Here is a 17,260-nt window from a genome sequence, read left to right on the forward strand (position 1 = left end):
TTTCCCCCTACCATACCTACCTTCCTACGGGTAAATTTGATACAGGCACGGGGTGTGATTGACCCAACGCTGGGCCTCATAACCCTATATGCACCACACCCCTATACCCTCCAGGCTGGACAAGAGGTGAGCCCTTGGCCCGCCCAAGCGCAGTTACAATGTGAGCCACCATGTCTGGTTTTCCTTACACCCGTTGGTTTCCGGCATGAGATTCTATCCCCCGTATTGGTTGAGTTCGGACTGCTGGTTAGGCGCCCTCTCGTGCGCCAACGTGGTAACAGAACCAGTGCACTGGGAGCGAGGGGAGGCCCTGTGTAAACTTGTTCCTTTACCTCCCATAGGTCTGGAAACCAGCGTCCCGAGCGAGGCCGAGTGGCACATGCTAACTAGCATGTGGTGGACGTTACCGCAACGTGAACCACAAGCCGCCATCGTCTTCACCACTGGGGAAGGATGGGTGTACATACTCCCGGAGGGAGAAGACCATCTCTGCATGGTCTAGCTCTCCCGCTTGTCACAGCGCTTGTTATGAGTAACACAGCTGGAGTAGCTGCCACCTCAGCCATGAACGCCCGGTTGGTACTAGCCCAAAGTGCTGTGAACGCGACATCGTTTTGTCTACTGCGTATATATGCCATGGGAGCCTTGATGGAGACCTGTTTCATTGGCGTCTGTACCGCACCGGCCCTTGTGCAGCACTACTCCTTACTTAAGACAATGAATAAGACTATTACTTATACGGATTTGTATGCCTTGGGTCCAGCCCAATATGATTTAGACGCGTCCATGTATTCTTTTCGCCTTGCCAATGTCACTTTTGCCTCCTCTTGTATGTCCTTTGTGAATGCCAGGCATGTTGCAGGAGAGCATACGAATATGGATTTGATTTGTAATGAACGTACTAATGTTTCATTTGCATATGAGCATATGAAACTGCCAACAGGATGGTTTCTCTTATGTGGCAAGATCGCTTATACCTACATCCCAGCCAATAGTTCAGGGGGCCCCTGTGCTCTTGGCCGAGTGGCCCCCCTCATCTTTCCACACCCCTCACAGTTCCCTGCCCACCACAGGAGAGATGCCATCCCCCTTGACTCCACGTGTAAAGCTGATGTAAGGTTATTTTCCGAGGCCGAGGCTGCGGCTCTTGCTTTTTCATTGGTTGTCATTCCTGGGTTGGTGGCGCATAATTATCATGCGGTGGAACACCTTGCTTGTACGGTTGCGAAAGCCATCAACCTGACCTCTACAGTCCTCGCACTCCTTTCACACGAGTTGGGAGAGGTACGTCAGGGAGTGCTGCAGAACAGGCTAGCTGTTGATTATTTACTGCTCCAACACGGCCATCCGTGCCAGGAGTTTGCTGGCATGTGCTGCTTTAATGTAACGGACACAGGGCCTTCCATTGAAGCCGATTTACAACACCTCCGGCAGTTGGTGGAGGGCATCCGCCAGCAGCAAGGGGACACCTGGCTTTGGTCCTGGCTCTCCGCTTTACGGGTTTGGGCCGCCCATCTTGTCCAAGGTCTCCTCCTTGGCCTTATATGCCTCCTTGGCTTGTATTTTTGCTGTATTTGCTGCCGTAGTCTAGTTTCCCACTGCTGTGCACGGTCTCCCCACCGCACCGTGTCCTCATGGTCCCTGACGTTGCTCGAGAAAGCGAGGGGAGGAGTGTAAGGGACTGCGGAAGACTTTGTTACAGCCTAGTTAGGGAACTTCTGCTTTCTTGGGGCCGCCAGGTCACTGTAGGACATGGAAAACCGGCTATAACCAGCTTCAGGCCAGTTTTGTCTGCCCTGCATGACCTTTTTGGAAAGTCCCTAATTATATATTCATGAGCTGTTTTTGAGTACTGCTTATTATGGCTCGCTGGTTGCCCCTTCGTCGGACTCCATCCCAGGCAGAGGTCTGGTGCGCTGGGTTCCCCGCCTCCGTGACAGCAACGCTTGGAGTCCCTGTTGCTATGTAATACTGCATCCTGGAATATCTACCCAGAGTGCTGTGTGGATATTTCAGAAAAAAGGAGCACTTTGTGCTATAACTCACAAGGGATGTAGCTTAAGTCACTTTATACAAACCAGCATGGACCTACTTTTTTGGTTTAGTAATACCTGTATAATTATAGTGAGAAAAACTTTCAAAAAAGTTTTCCAGTGTAGACAAGGCCTTAATTAAATATTACTCTGAATTTATCTGCTCTAGGGACTGCAGGATAAGGGGCAACATTTTAAAAGTGCCTAACTAATTTAGGAGACTAAGTCTCATTGATTTTTTCAGTGCAACCAATCCAGAGAACCTGAAATTCTTTCAACGAGTGCTGTGTGTAGATGTAGTAAACTGTATGCATGTGAAAGCAGACACACTGCACAGTTGTAGCTTGCATGAGTACAGTCAAATCTTCAGCATCAGCATCAGTGCAGTTCTCTAACATACTAAATACAAAACTAGGTATTTTGACGTTTGTATTTGTTTTGCTCGACCTGCATTTTTTAAAAGTTGTGAAACTCAATAAATCATTTCAGTTTAAGTAAATAACTTCTGTAATTTTCATTTTTGAGTTCTACATATAGGAAATTCTAAAATCTATTCTAAATATATTTCATATTTGCCCTTTTAGGTTCTTTAGTAGATGATGAATCTTTGATTGGTGTACTGCGAATAACTAAGCAAACAGCTGCTGAAGTATCTGAAAAGTTATATGTGGCAGCAGAAACTCAAGTGAAGATTAACACTGCACAAGAGGAATATCGACCTGCTGCTACTCGAGGAAGCATTCTTTATTTTCTTATCACAGAAATGAGCATGGTCAATAACATGTACCAGACTTCACTGGCTCAGTTCCTAAAGTTATTTGATCAGTCCATGGCCAGGTAAGAATATATAGATTTCTCTATCTTTGAAATTTTTCTCTTTCCGTTCCAGTTAATATTTATATTAACTACATTATTGCTTTGTATTTTGTTTTCCTGCTTTAGATCTGAAAAGTCTCCTTTGCCGCAGAAAAGAATCTCAAATATTATTGAGTATCTTACATTTGAAACATTTACATATTCTGTCAGAGGCCTTTATGAAGACCACAAATTTCTTTTTACCCTTCTTCTGACACTAAAAATTGATCTTCAGAGAGGGCAGGTCAAAGCCAAAGAGTTCCAAGCACTTATTAAAGGTAAAACATTAAAAAAAGGTGTTGTATTTAAAATAATAATAATTTGAATTTCCTTTGGTGAGTTATTGGGCTTTTTAAACTTATAAATAGTAGAAAGTAAACTTTGTTTTTATCTTCTGATTTACATTATTTCAAAGTGTGCTCTTAGGTGCACAGCTTCTACCATGATTCTTCACAACTGGGCTTTGCCTGTTCCCTGTGATATTTGAGGTGGTCCCTGGTTATTTTGAGCAACTCCAAGATTAAGCTCTATCTTCTGTTTTAGGCTATCGGAAGTTATGTCTCTGGAACAAGATGGTAGTTCAGCTCTTCCTAACCAGCTTGTATAGTTTTTATTTGTTCCTCAAGGTGTAGCAATCTCATTTTACCTCTGGCTCCTCTGCCCCTCTTCTCATACAGGAAATTGCCAAAGCATTGAGGCTTTCCTCTACAGTGGCATAGTAATCATGCAAGCATCAAGCAAAGTCTAAGAGGTACTATAATTTTAAGACCATTTTTGAAGAGACCAGGAGTCCTAGGCGTAGATGCCCTGTGGCTTAGTCGCCAAAGGGCGTCCTTTATGCTTTTCCCCAGTGCCTCTCATTGCCAGGGTAATACAGAAAATCAGAAAGGAGGAAGCAGATGTGATCTTGGTGGTCCCACACTGGCCCAGGACACCTTGATTTCTTGATTTTGTGAATATGCCAGTGGAGCCACCATTGTTCCTGAATCCAAGGCCAGATTTGTTATCCCAGGGTCCAGTTCTTCACCAGGATCCAAGCAAGTTAAATCTATCAGTTTGGGATTTGGGAGAAAGTTTCTAGAACCAAAGGGTTACTCTGTTGATCTCATTGAAACTATGTTAGCATGTAGGATTAAAATCAACAAATGGGGCTTACTCAAGGATCTGGTCTAAATTCAAAGCCTGTTGTAGAGACACTCCGCATCATGTAGCCAAAGTACCTCATGTTTTTACAAGATGGTTTTGACCTCAGTTTGCAGACTAATACCTTAAAAGTACATGTTTCTGCACTGTTTGCAATTTTGAGTGTATCCAGAAAACCTTCCATTTCCCACCAGAAGGACAAACTATTGCATCCTCCTAAGTTGCATATAGTTCCATCTTGGGATTTGAGCATTGCGCTTGATGCCTTAATGCAGGTGCCCTTTGAACCTGTAAAATCAGTTTCACTGTATTGCTAGACTATCAAAATTATCTTTTTGATCGCTATCGCTTCACCACGAAAAGTGTCAGAGTTGAGCGCTTTGTTAGTTGTTCCATCCTGCTGCATTTTCACAAAGATAAAGTAGTTTTGAGAATGGATCCCATCTTTATTCCAAACGTAAATTTAATTTTTCATCGAGCACAAGAGTTCTCATTCCCTTCTTTTTGTCCGCATCCTTCACACCCAAAGAAGCAGCTATGGCATTTACTGGATGTAAGGTGGGCCTTAAAGTGTTATCTGAAAACAAATGAGAACATAAGAAAAACAGCAGCTTTGCTGGTTGTATTTCAGCCAAAACAAAGATGTAATAATGCATCTAAATCATCAGTCTCTCACTGGACACATTGATGCATTGCTGAGGTGTATAGAGTAAAAGAACTCAATCCTCCAGAGCTCATTCAGTACGAACAGTGGTTATATCATGGACTGAGAAATGGCAGGCCCCTTACAGATGAATCTGTAAAGCTTCAACTTGATCATCCCTGCTTACATTTACCAAGTTCTACAAGATAGATAGTCATCAGCCACTGCAGCCTTTGGCAAGTGAGTCTTGCACACTGTGGTGATTCCTTAGAGTAAAGGAATCCTTTCTCTGACAGACAATTTGGTCATTTCTCTGCTGACAAAATCTCACACTGAGGCTTGGTGGACCTAGCTCTGTGAGAGAATGGGAGCATTTGTGGTTGCTTATCTGAGAAGTTTTGCTTTTTCGAAGAGATCAGTCCACAGATCCAGCACTTTCCTGAAAAAGGGAGATCTGTGAAACTTATTTTTGCAAGGTGCTGATGCAGGACAAGAGATTCATTTCGTGTTTCACGGTCCAGAGGGGCTAGCTTTGGAAGCATCTCAAAACTAAGGTGTGGGGGTCTCCAGAAGGTGGGGTCTAGTCCCTCATCAGCTGTTCAGTCAGCTTTGATTCTGCCCCCTATAACCACAGACGTATCCCTTCAAGGAAAGGAAAATTTGCAGATAAGTAATCATAAATTTTCCCATTCTCGTGGCCTAAAGTGGGGGATAGAGGTAGTTTTGGAGCCCCTGAGCAACAACACTGGAATACCTTCAAAATCTACAGAGAAAAAGCATTGCACATTTATGGAAAATCAAGGAAGAAGCTGCTAACAAAAAGGAAATCATGGTAAGAAATTATATTCTGTATCCTGATCCCTCTCCCAGTCTGTAACAATTGGGTTGTACCACTTTTCCTTCAGTTACATGTCAAATAGCCAGGAAATAATAAACCCTCCTTATCTGGGCCTTATGTTGATCTTCATGCAGGATTAGGCTCTTCAGGATGGTCTTTCTTCTACCTTTGCAAGTTTCTTCCTCCTTCCCTGGCTTTCCTGTAAACTCTGATGGATTAGTTGGTTAATGTCTGTACTTTGAACATGTAACCACTGCTGGTGAAGGATTGTTTTTGACATTATAAGATTCCATTTTATCTTTACTTCTATACTAGTCACAAAAAGGACTGTCTTGAGAGAAATTCTTCATAAAGGAATATTTCTCTTCTTACAAGTAAATGCAAAATCTACACTGCATCATCATAGATAAAAGGGAATTTTAATTTATTCAAAGAATTTCCTGTGCACTAAAATAATGTTAGTGCAATAAATCATTTTGTAATAAAATAAATATTCAAAACAGCAAGGTGCAGGGTACCCCTTGTAAAAAATTAAGAAAACCGATGGTAAATTCTAGATCTGAAGGATTGTGACATGGATCTAAGAATATGTCCTATATATGAACAAATATTTCAAGTTAATTATACAAAATTAATATTTAAAACTAAGTCAATTGTCTTTACAGCTGGTGTCAGCTCTGGCTGTGTACACTTACTGTTCTGCTCTGGTTGTGGTAATAGCTACATTATATTGTAGTGAGTATATAATAGTCACTCTTGAAAAATTTCTTTAATTTGAAAGATACTACTTGTTTCAAAGAGCAGGTCCCTTTCTTAACATAGGTGATATCTCAAAACAGAGATAACTTCTTAAGTGCAACCACTATATATTCTTGTTCAAGAGATTGAACAGGGATAACATTTTTGATTGCTCATCAGTAACAATACATACTTTCTTTAGGACTTAGCAGGAGGTTCTCAGATTTAAGGGCATGAGCTTCCAAAATAAATAATTTCATACTATGTTACCAACATATACTTTCAAACTGAACTGGTAAATATATTAAAGGGATCCCTGCATTCAGAAAGTGAGATATAGAAATTTAATCTGCAAGTGAACATCTTGGAGGAGTGAACATAGCTGCTCACATTTAAAACATTTAGAAATCTTAGACGATATCCTCCTCTTCCAATCTAAAAAGAAGCAGGAGAGATGTGAGCAGAAAAACTCTCCATCCCTTTTTTCCTCCTGCACTGCAATAATAATTCTCTGAGTTCCAAAGCGTATTTCAGCACAATAGAACAGAAATATCAAGCATGATTCATGTGTATTTCATCACAACAATATTCTGTTCCAGGAGGTGCAGCGCTGGATCTAAAAGCTTGCCCTCCCAAACCATTCCGGTGGATTCTTGACATGACATGGCTGAATCTGGTGGAACTGAGCAAACTTCCACAATTTGCAGAAATTATGAATCAGGTGGTGGTGGTGTTGTTACAATTATTTATCTTTATTGTATTAATACCCAAAGGTCCCAGTCAGGATTGGGGTCCCATTATCCTAGATGCTGTATAGACCCCTAAGACATGATCACTACCCTGAAGAACTTATCTTCTAAAAAGACAAAAATAGAAGAAGGCTGGGGAAAGGGGGCACAACATAGAAGCAAAGTGATATGAATAGTGATGGGCACATTGATTCTGTGTCTTTCCCTTTTCAAAAATATTCATTTATTTTTATTTATTTTTAATATTTTTGTATATGGGGTGTAAAGTTGGAGTGAGAAGGGATTGGGGGTAAAGGAAGTAATGGAAGGAGGGATATAAGGGATGAATGTCGGAGGAAAGAAGAAGGAGAGGAGGAGGAGGAAGGCAGAGGCGCATGAAGGCAAGAAGTATGACTCTAGCAGTGAAGGGATTATAAGGGAGATGTGGAAGGTGGTTGGGGCAAACAGGAAACGTTGTGGAGAATTCAAATTTTAGAAAACAGTCTGCTACCTTTGCTGATGTCTTTGGGCTGTGAAGATCTGAGGTGGAGATGGGGACCTTTCCCTGTCCTGCTGCTACTGCTCCCATCTGTTTCTGGGAAAGTACCTGCTGTGCCTGGAAGGCTTGCTTCATGCCCAGAATGTCATGCTGAGGCAGGATGGTGTCTGGTACCATTAGTGGGGATGTCCAGCCCTATAGTTCAAAATTAGGGGAAGCAGGGACCCTATTCTTTTCCCCACTACTACTACTTCTAGATGTGGCTGAGAAACAACCATGTAATATTTAGTATTACAAACAGAGAGAGATTAATTCAGAGTTCAATTATTTGGTTATAAGATCTGCATTTCTCTGGCTTACATGGCAGTTACATACACACAGAGCTATTTCTGAGCTGTTGTTAAACTTCTGGTTCCAGGCAATGCCAGATTGGGAGGGGCCCCCATAAGGACAAGAGTTATGCACATTTGCTCCTCACTCCTCCCTTTAGTCTGTATGAGTTGTGAGTGAGCAAGCTGTGCTCCCCCTGCCTCATGGAGATACAGTACTTCTGAAGTTTGAGACTGTCCAATGCCTAGTGAGCCAGCCAGACCTTTCTTCATATACAGTATATATACAAGTCTCAGCATGCCTCTTGTTTTCCTTGCATTGATCTTAGAAGCTTTGCTGTAGAAGACTTCACCTCTCAGGCTATGTCTACACTACACACCAGTGTCAGTGGTATGTAGTGTACACGTAGTTACATGATGCAGTGAAAAGCAAGCTGTGTGCACGTGTCCGTGAAAGACTTCATCAGACCCCTGCTGCTGGAGCCTTTCACTACATTGAGAAAAGTCTCTGGGAGCAGGGATGCAGTGGGGATTTCCCCCCACCCTCACCAGACCCATTCCCCTCTACTGCTGTCTTTCCCTGTGGTGGAACAGGGCTCTCGCAGTGGGCAGCTGGTGGAGCTTTTCCCCACTGCCTCTTGCTGCTTGAGTCTTTTCCTGCAGTGGGGGAAGGCTCCAGCAGTGGGGAGCTGCCCACGCTTTTCCCTGCTGTCTCCCCGCCTGCCAGAGTCTTTCCTTGCTGCCAGAAACTTTTCCTTTTACCGGGAAAGACTCCAGCAGGAAGGAAGGAGCAGGACACTACTCTGCTAAAAATAGCAGTGTAGACAGGGAGGCATGGCTTAGATGATTAGAGTAAAGACACGCCTGAAGGCTGTGGGAATGTACGCAAGTACATAGCTGAGTAGAGAGCCCTGTAGGTATGTACTTGTGTACATTCCCACGCCCTTCAGGCATGCTTTACTCTACTTGCCTAAGTTGTGCCTCACTGGTTACACTGCTATGTCCAAATGTACACAACACACTGCCAAAAGAAGCGTGCAGTATAGACGTACATTTAGTCACTCCATTCAGATCCCAATTCTGTCTCTGTTTTTTAGGTTTTTATATAGCGACCATCATCGTGGTCTCACTCTAGCCTTTATATCTCTTGACAGATATTTTAGGAGAGGTTTGATCACTCACTGGTCAGACTTATTCTCAGTTGGCATTTCAAAAGCTGCATAATATGCTGGCTGTAGGTTAGCATCAGCTGTTATTTTTGACTTGGGCATCTTTGACCATTTGGCCCATAGTGGCACATGTGACAGTTTTAGCTATTATCTCTTAGTATTTTATTATTAAGAGAGACATATCAATTATAATACTCTTCTTCCTCCATGCTTGTAGCGTAGAATCAGCCTGCTGAACAGATGAACTTCCTAGCTTCCTACATAGAATATAATTCTCTGTTTGGGTAGTAATCTATTCTAAAACAAATTATTTGAAGACTATATCTTAATATCACAATATTTTATTGTAATATCTTAATATTAGATTATCACAGTGATCCTTCCTAGCCCTGCAATCCATTAATATTACAGTATACGATTTGGGAATCTGTCTATACAATTTATGAATTCTGGTTGACATTATGAAGTTATCATGAGTTACTATCAAAACTGCTGATCATGACTGTCTCTCTCTCTCTGTATGTGTATCCACTATGCCTTACCTGCCTGAAAAGCATGTCTTCCTCACACTGAGAATGATAGGAAAGTATTTAACTTTAAATAATTGTGCTTTGACCACAGTAGTTATTTGAAAGAGTAACTGCATCCAAATGGAAAAGATACTTCCTCCTTGTCTGAAGGGAGAGGGGAAGAGGAGAGCAGTAGAAAGTTACCAAAAGACAGAATAAAAGAAGCCAGGTGTTAGAAAGAGGCACATAAACTAGGGAAATACACAAGAACAGGGAGCATTAGAGGTTTTGGCCCTTTGTCTGTAACTCAAGAGGAGAGAGAAGCACTGCAGCATGTAAGGGCCTACATATGGCAGGGACTTTGCCTTCCTTCCTAAGCCAAGATGCTCTCCCAAGGGGCACTGCAGTTAAGATGTTCATTGTTTTCTAAATGTTCTGTATTCTCTTGTGTTCAAAAGAGAAATTATGTTAAAATCCTGTGCAAAATATGTATGTGTTATCCGCTTCACAGTTACTACAAAAGTCTCGTGAGAGAGTTAAACAGTAAACAAGAAAATTCACACCTTGAGATGGAGTTCTGTAAGAGGGTGTCTTTAAAATATGGGAGAGTCCGAAGGGTCACCATTGCGTCCAGGGGCTTGGCAGCTGAACAGCAGATTCCAGTTCTCACCTTTGGGTGATAGATAAAGGGTCTGTGCCCCAAGAATGTGTCTAGGGTCCCCAAGATAGGGGTAGTGGCTGGATTCCATTCATGCCTTGTAGGTTTAAAATATCTAGTGATCCAGGGACCCAGAGGCTTGTATTCCCCTCACAGCAGTTTGGTGGATGGTCAGCCAGGGTATGCTCAAACAGATCTGTCACCAACATCTTAATATCACAATACATATATCTCCAGAAGTGCTACAGACATATATGTGACATATATTCTACTTAGCATAATAATATGAAGGATATTATTAAAACATAACTTTCTAAAATTACTGTGTACATTTTCTTATCGGCGAAGTTTATTTATGTGTTTACTCATGTAATAAATTTAGATATCCCGTAATGAGAAGGGGTGGAAAAGTTGGTTTGATAAAGATGCTCCTGAAGAAGAAGTTATTCCTGATGGATACAATGACTCACTAGATACCTGTCGCAAACTTTTGCTTATCAGGTGAGAATCATCATAGATTTTGGAGCACTGTTCATTACTGAGATAAGTTTCTTATTGCAGAAAATATCGAAGTGTATCATTGTGCTGTAGTTAATAGAATATGCACTGTATAATGTTTCTATATATGGTATGCAGTAATATTTAACTATTAAGATTCACTGACTTTACAGCCACTCACTGAAAAAGGAAACTCTTTGTTTGGAATCATCTACTAGTATATAGTTAATAGTTTTCCAGAAAATACCTTTCTTCAACTTTACCTTCAATATTAAGGAAGGATCACCATGCTAAACAGCAATAGGAAGAGAACTCTAGAGCTGGAGAGTACAGCTTATGGAACCCCCCCCGCAAAAAAAAAATTATTGAAAATGTTAAAATAATTTTCATTGTATATATTTTCAAAATGAATTTTTTTTATTTTTGTGGAAATTATCATAATTTTTATTTTTATTTTTTGTTTTCAAAATAACTAATTTTCAAAAATGAAGGGTTTTTTGATTTTAAAAAGAGATGGGGTTATTAAAAATACCATTATCTGACTACACTGATTAATTAAAACTGCCGATACAAAACATAAACCTAAAAAATAGGGTGGATTGCTTTAAATAAAAATCACCAATTTTAATCATGATTTAAATCAGAAAGCAGGAAATCTTGATATAAATAATCGATTTTAATCGTGTTTTGTATTTGTACTTTTTAGTTATTTTTCTAAAGAAAGGTTGATCTCGTTAGTTGGTAAGTATTAGAACGTGTTATATTCAAATAAACACAGCCTTTACATTAAATTTTAGTCCTTTGGTAACCAAGGGGATACAATTTATGTATAGACATCTATTTAAGCAATTAGGATCTTAATGTTTATGGTGAATGTTTAATGGTGAATGATGTACTTCGTATTTACAAAATAATTTTATGTGTATTGTGTCAAGAGCTATTTGGATGGAAATTTAAATTCAATTAAAATGCACAAAAACAGCATTTTAATTGTTTTTAGTTTATAAAACTACCTTAAGTGCTGGATACACAAGAAAAAACTTTATCTAAACATTTATCAAAACATGTTTTACATTTAAAATTAATTGATTTATTAAACAAAGGAAGAATTATCGGTAGTTAATTAATTGAACTGATTGTTTCTGATCATCATGTCCTTCAAGATTTTAGAAGGACAGTAGATCTCAACCTCTCACATCTAGTGTGATTAATAGATTGAAAGAGGAAAATAAGCTTTCCTGAGTTTTTTCAACTCCAAATTGGTTTTGTAACTTTGAATGAACTAATTATTGAACGGAATTAGCTGAATGAACTGAATGAAAAAAATACTCTCTGCACCTGCAGAAGAGGCTATTATTGACAAAAGCTGGGTTTAGCACTTCAGCAAACTGGTTCCAGGTGCTTTAAAACTGGGCAGCAAATATGTACTGCTTAATATTATTCTTAATTTAATTTAAATTATTTTAATATATTAGAATAAGCTTAGGCCTTAATATAGTTTGTCAGTTTCATATTTAATTTTAAGTAGATTTAGTTTTTAAAAATAAAACCATATTTAATTTAAATTAAAAAAAAGATTTAATTTTTTTAAATCTGTTTTTTCTAAAATAATTAATTTGTATCTATCCTATTAAGAAAGAAAGATTGCAGCTCAACTCAAAAAATGAAAGGTACAGTGGTAATAAAAGAAGGATTCAGTGAGCAACTCTGAAAAAAGAAAAGGAGTACTTATGGCACCTTAGAGACTGACCAATTTATTTGAGCATAAGCTTTCATGAGCTACAGCTCACTTTATCGGATGCATACTCCTTTTCTTTTTGTGACTACAGACTAGGCTGTTACTCTGAAAGTGAGCAACTCTGTTAAGTTTTATGTACTATTTTATTTGTTCAAGGCACCATATTCCCATTGGCATCAGTTATAGCTGGGAGTGTTCAGCACTTGTGCTCAAGTTGGGCACCCAGAAAATGAACTAAAATTTACTGACCACCTGTGAAAAGTTTGGATTAAGTGACTTGTCTTGTAGTACATCGGAGCTCTGTGGCTAAGGGAGGGATAGTATCCATTTCTCTGGGGCAGTATTCAGGTGCTTTAACAATGAATCCAGCCTTTCTCTACATACAATCCACTGCCTCATTCAATACATGCCTTCCAACTTTTGCAGCAGCTGGGGCAGGTATCTTATAAACAACAGCATTAATTACACAACCTCTATTCACCCCCCAGAGACGGTCCATCCTGTGCAGTGAAGGAGGCAGGGGTGCTATGGAAAAATAGTATGTGACAATCTAATTGAAGATTGTATCATAATGCATGTGCACAAGGGGCCAAATTAAAGTTGCTTAGGCAACAAACTCTAACAAATCCCTATTGAGCATATGCAAACTTTTTTCAAAGGCTTATACAGTAGAACCTCAGAGGTATGAACACATCGAGAATGGAGGTTGTTCGTAACTCTGAAGTGTTCGTAACTCTGAACAAAACATTATGGTTGTTCTTTCAAAAGTTTACAACTGAACATTGACTTAATACAGCTTTGAAACTTTACTATGCAGAAGAAAATTGCTGCTTTTAACCATCTTAATTTAAATGAAAAAAGCACAGAATGTTTCCTTACCTTGTCAAATCTTTTTTTGAACATTCCCTTTATTTTTTTAGTAGTTTACGTTTAACACAGTACTGCACTGTATTTGCTTTTTTTGTTTTTCGTCTCTGCTGCTGCCTGACTCCATATTTCTGGTTTCAAATGAGGTGTGTGGTTCACCGGTCAATTTGTAACTCTGGTGTTCATAACTCTGAGATCTACTGTAACTTGGCCAGATTAGGATGCTTTTTTTGTGAGAACAGTAAAAAGCACCCCTCTGACACAAATAGAAGCTGCTCTACTAAATGTCAAAGCATGCAGGCACTTCAGTTTCTCAGTTAAACAGTTTTAAGATTTGTTTTAATATGAGCAAAACAACTTATTTTCCCCTAATTGTGTTCTTGGACATGGCTGAACTGCTTTTGCTGAAACTTTCAAAAAAAAAAAAAAAAAATCAGCCTGAGACAGTTACCCAGAATGGAAAATTTCAGTCCATACAGTTAAAGCGTGCAAAGTTATGAGCAACTGAAAACAGGGTCTTAGAATGGAAAGTGGACAACCGTAAGTGTAAGCAGCACTGCCAGCTGTGCCCTGTATAAAAACGTATACATTCAGTAGTATTATATATTATGTAGTATGAGTCTCTACACAATTAAAGTTGCGTTTCTCATTATTAGCGAGTTCTTGACACAGCTTTAGTTTCACAACTGAACCAATCCAACTGATATAGCGTGTAGTAACATGGCTTCAATATATCTAGTCTGTTTACTATGAACGGAGCAGTGCTCTCTAGTATATCACATTTCTTGTTCCACTTCGACATTGAGGAACTTGTAAATGCAAGTTTAATTGGGGGGGGGGGTGTTAAAAAAATTTTTTTTACTAATGACTCCTCTGTTGCTGAGTTTGAAAACTTAACCATTTTTAAGGTCTATTAAAAAGAACTAGTTCAAAGTATTTTGGAATAGAATATTTTAAGTTATTTTACTGTCAATGTTTCCTTAACATGTTTTGTCTCCTATATAATCTCACAGTCTCAAATTTCCCTCCATAACCTTGAAATGAAATAAAATAAAGGAAAGAGATACTGAATTTGTAGCTCACTACATATGTGTATTCCCAGGTCTTGGTGCCCAGATCGCACCCTTTCCCAAGCCAGAAAGTATATTGCTGATTCGCTGGAAGAGAAATATACAGAACCAGTCATTTTAAATTTAGAGAAGACTTGGGAAGAAAGTGATACACGAACACCCCTTATCTGTTTCTTGTCTATGGGGTCTGACCCAACTATTCAGATTGATGCCTTGGCAAGGAAACTTAAACTGGGTATGAACATAGTTATTCATTCTCATCATAAAAAGGAAATATAACTTCGGGGATTTTATTCTAGAAAACTGCTTTGTTAAACCTGCCTTACCATTAGTTGTCCCTGAACTTTCTCCTAGAGATGGAGAAAGAAAGTAATCAATAGTTTAAATAAATACTGCAGTGCTGAAGATCATTCTTCAGTAATATGTTCTCAATGTTTACATTGCTTATTAGTTATCTTCCTTCCAATCCATGACATTATTCATTCTATAATTGTAAGTATTTATGATAGATACCTACTCTGTCTTATGGCTTGTCTACGCAGGATGTTACTGCGCAGCAAACCAGGATGTGAATGTACATTGCATTAGCTTGCAATGCAGTAACATCCTGTGTGGACATGGCTGTAGTGCACTAGAAGTTCTGTAGTGCACTTTGATGTCCTATCATTTCAAACAGCAATATATCCAAGCACGCTATACAGAACTTTTAGTGCGCAATAGCAGTTTCTACACAGGGCATTACTGTGTGGCAAGCTAGTGCTCTGTAGATTCACACCTTGGCTTGCTGCGCAGTAACACTGCATGTAGACAAGCCCTTGAGTTTTGCACAGCTGAGAGTGCTGTCTCTTGATTGTACAATTCTAAATATTTCTTGCTGCAGATAGCAAGATAATCTGCCATTTTTTTTATTTTCATGAAATTATTTCTGTAACAAAAAGGTACTTTAAAAAAAATTCTAGACTTTGTGTATATATTGTGTCTACAATATGTGTGATATTGTACTTACAAATTGAGTAGTTGCATGGACAAGTGGTTAAATACATTTATGCTAATTAGTCACATTAGAATGTGCAGTTACTTGATTTGTGTGGACAGTTGTAATTTTGCCTGCAAATCTGGTTGCTAGTTGCACATCTAAACTTCTTGAAAATCTTGCTTTGCATGTAATTAGGAGAAACTATTGTGTTCAAATTCCCATTGATAACAGTAATATGAGCCATATTTATTCCATTATAAATACATAGTATGTCTGTTAAATATACAGTTTCAAGTGCTTCATTAGACTTTTAATGTTTATAAAAAATTACGCTCATATTGAGAAATAATTAAATATTGAAGGCATACAAACTGAATAAACGGGAATAAAATGTATATATTTGTATGTTAAAATAGTGCTCCATTCCATTTTTCAGGAGTTTTTCCCAATATCATTTTGAACTAGTAATTTTAATTTCACTTGTTCTTAGCTGAAGAAGCTAACATATATACATTAATTAACAACATGGTGTTCCATCTGTTGTAGAATGTAGGACTATCTCTATGGGTCAGGGACAAGAAGTTCATGCACGCAAGCTAACTCAGATGTCAATGCAGCAGGTATGAAAGAACACTGAAATGCCAGTTAAGGTTCTGTGTTGCTTTTTCATGCCCTTTATACCCGTACCCTTGTGTCCTACAGTTTCTGTGTAAAATTGACTCTGGGTTTTACATGCTCATCTCACGGTCAGAAATATTTAAAAGTCCCACATCAGTTTAGTGTATTTATATCCAATGCTGAAAACGCAGTGCAGCACTAGATACAGAAAATCAGCAATAGCAATAGAAAACTTCTGAAAATCAAACCGGTTTTATCTAGGGAAGGGACCATCTTTTGTGTGTGTGTTTGTATAGTGCCTAGCACAGTGAAGTCCTGGTCCATGACTTGGGGTACTAGATGCTACAGTAATACAAATAATAATAATAATTTAGAAGAGTGACAGAGTTTAATTAAGCATCTTCCTCCCAAACTAGTAGAGACTTCTTAAAAGAAAAGAAATATATTTAATTATTTTCACTGTATTTCAGTTGGCCAAAATATATGAAATGGTGATAGAAATATTTTAATTAAATTTATTCATCAAATGTTCATTTGTATGTAAATGAACTAACACAAAATAGCAACTGTAACATTATAAATTACAATAAAACCCATGTAGGTCACTGGAATTAATTTAATAATCTCAGATATTTGTATTAGGCTTCTTTTTCTTCTTAACAAATAACACAGTTGAGGCTGAAAAGACTAATTATTTTAATTCACAAATAGAAGAAATTCATTCCTGTGTAGGTTGCCAACCCTTGAAATACAGCTTTTGTGGTACTTAAGGGATCCATAGGATTTGGGCAACCTTCTGCACAAGGCTGAATTTCATCCAAATGTTCTTATTGGAGATTAATTTAGGTTATCAGTGAAAATGTTTAATCTTCCCTCATCCTCTCTACAGTAACATTAGACTCTTTAACTTACAGATAATTAAAAAGAAAAGATGTGTGTGTTGGGTTTCAACTGGAATATTTTCACTCTTTGGAGACTTTTTGAACTGATAATGCAGTTGAGTCAATAGAAGTTTCTCTGGGTTAAGGAATGCCGGGTTTGGCTTTCTGTTATTTACTTTTGCCACTTGATGGCACTGCTACTTTACTTTTACATTGTGTCCAGTTATTTTGTTCTCTGTCTGAACTATAGCATATGAAAATAACTTCAAATTTATTTTTGCTAGCTGTTACATCTATGTCAATATCCAAATGGAATGATACTGTGTTGCCAAAAAACATACCAAACCTCCACAAACTCAGAGTAATTAGATGTATGTGACCAAATCTGATTCTAACGTAAACATGGTGTTTTTTCTTTTTTTAAAAATCACAAGATGGTTTACTGACTAAAAATTATTTCATAAATTATT

General features: G+C 38.6%; 1 protein-coding gene across 1 annotated transcript in view; it reads left to right on the forward strand.

The window, feature by feature from the left end:
- The window catches only part of DNAH8 (dynein axonemal heavy chain 8), a 591,778-nt gene that overhangs the window by 524,156 nt on the left and 50,362 nt on the right, over nt 1-17,260 (forward strand). The window contains exons 77-82 of the mRNA XM_077812184.1: nt 2,618-2,870; nt 2,976-3,166; nt 6,850-6,971; nt 10,525-10,643; nt 14,348-14,550; nt 15,838-15,911. Coding sequence (XP_077668310.1) covers nt 2,618-2,870; nt 2,976-3,166; nt 6,850-6,971; nt 10,525-10,643; nt 14,348-14,550; nt 15,838-15,911 — 962 coding nt within the window. The remainder of the gene's footprint in view (nt 1-2,617; nt 2,871-2,975; nt 3,167-6,849; nt 6,972-10,524; nt 10,644-14,347; nt 14,551-15,837; nt 15,912-17,260) is intronic.

Source organism: Eretmochelys imbricata, chromosome 3, assembly GCF_965152235.1.
Source record: "Eretmochelys imbricata isolate rEreImb1 chromosome 3, rEreImb1.hap1, whole genome shotgun sequence".
Classification (NCBI taxonomy): Eukaryota; Metazoa; Chordata; order Testudines; family Cheloniidae; genus Eretmochelys; species Eretmochelys imbricata.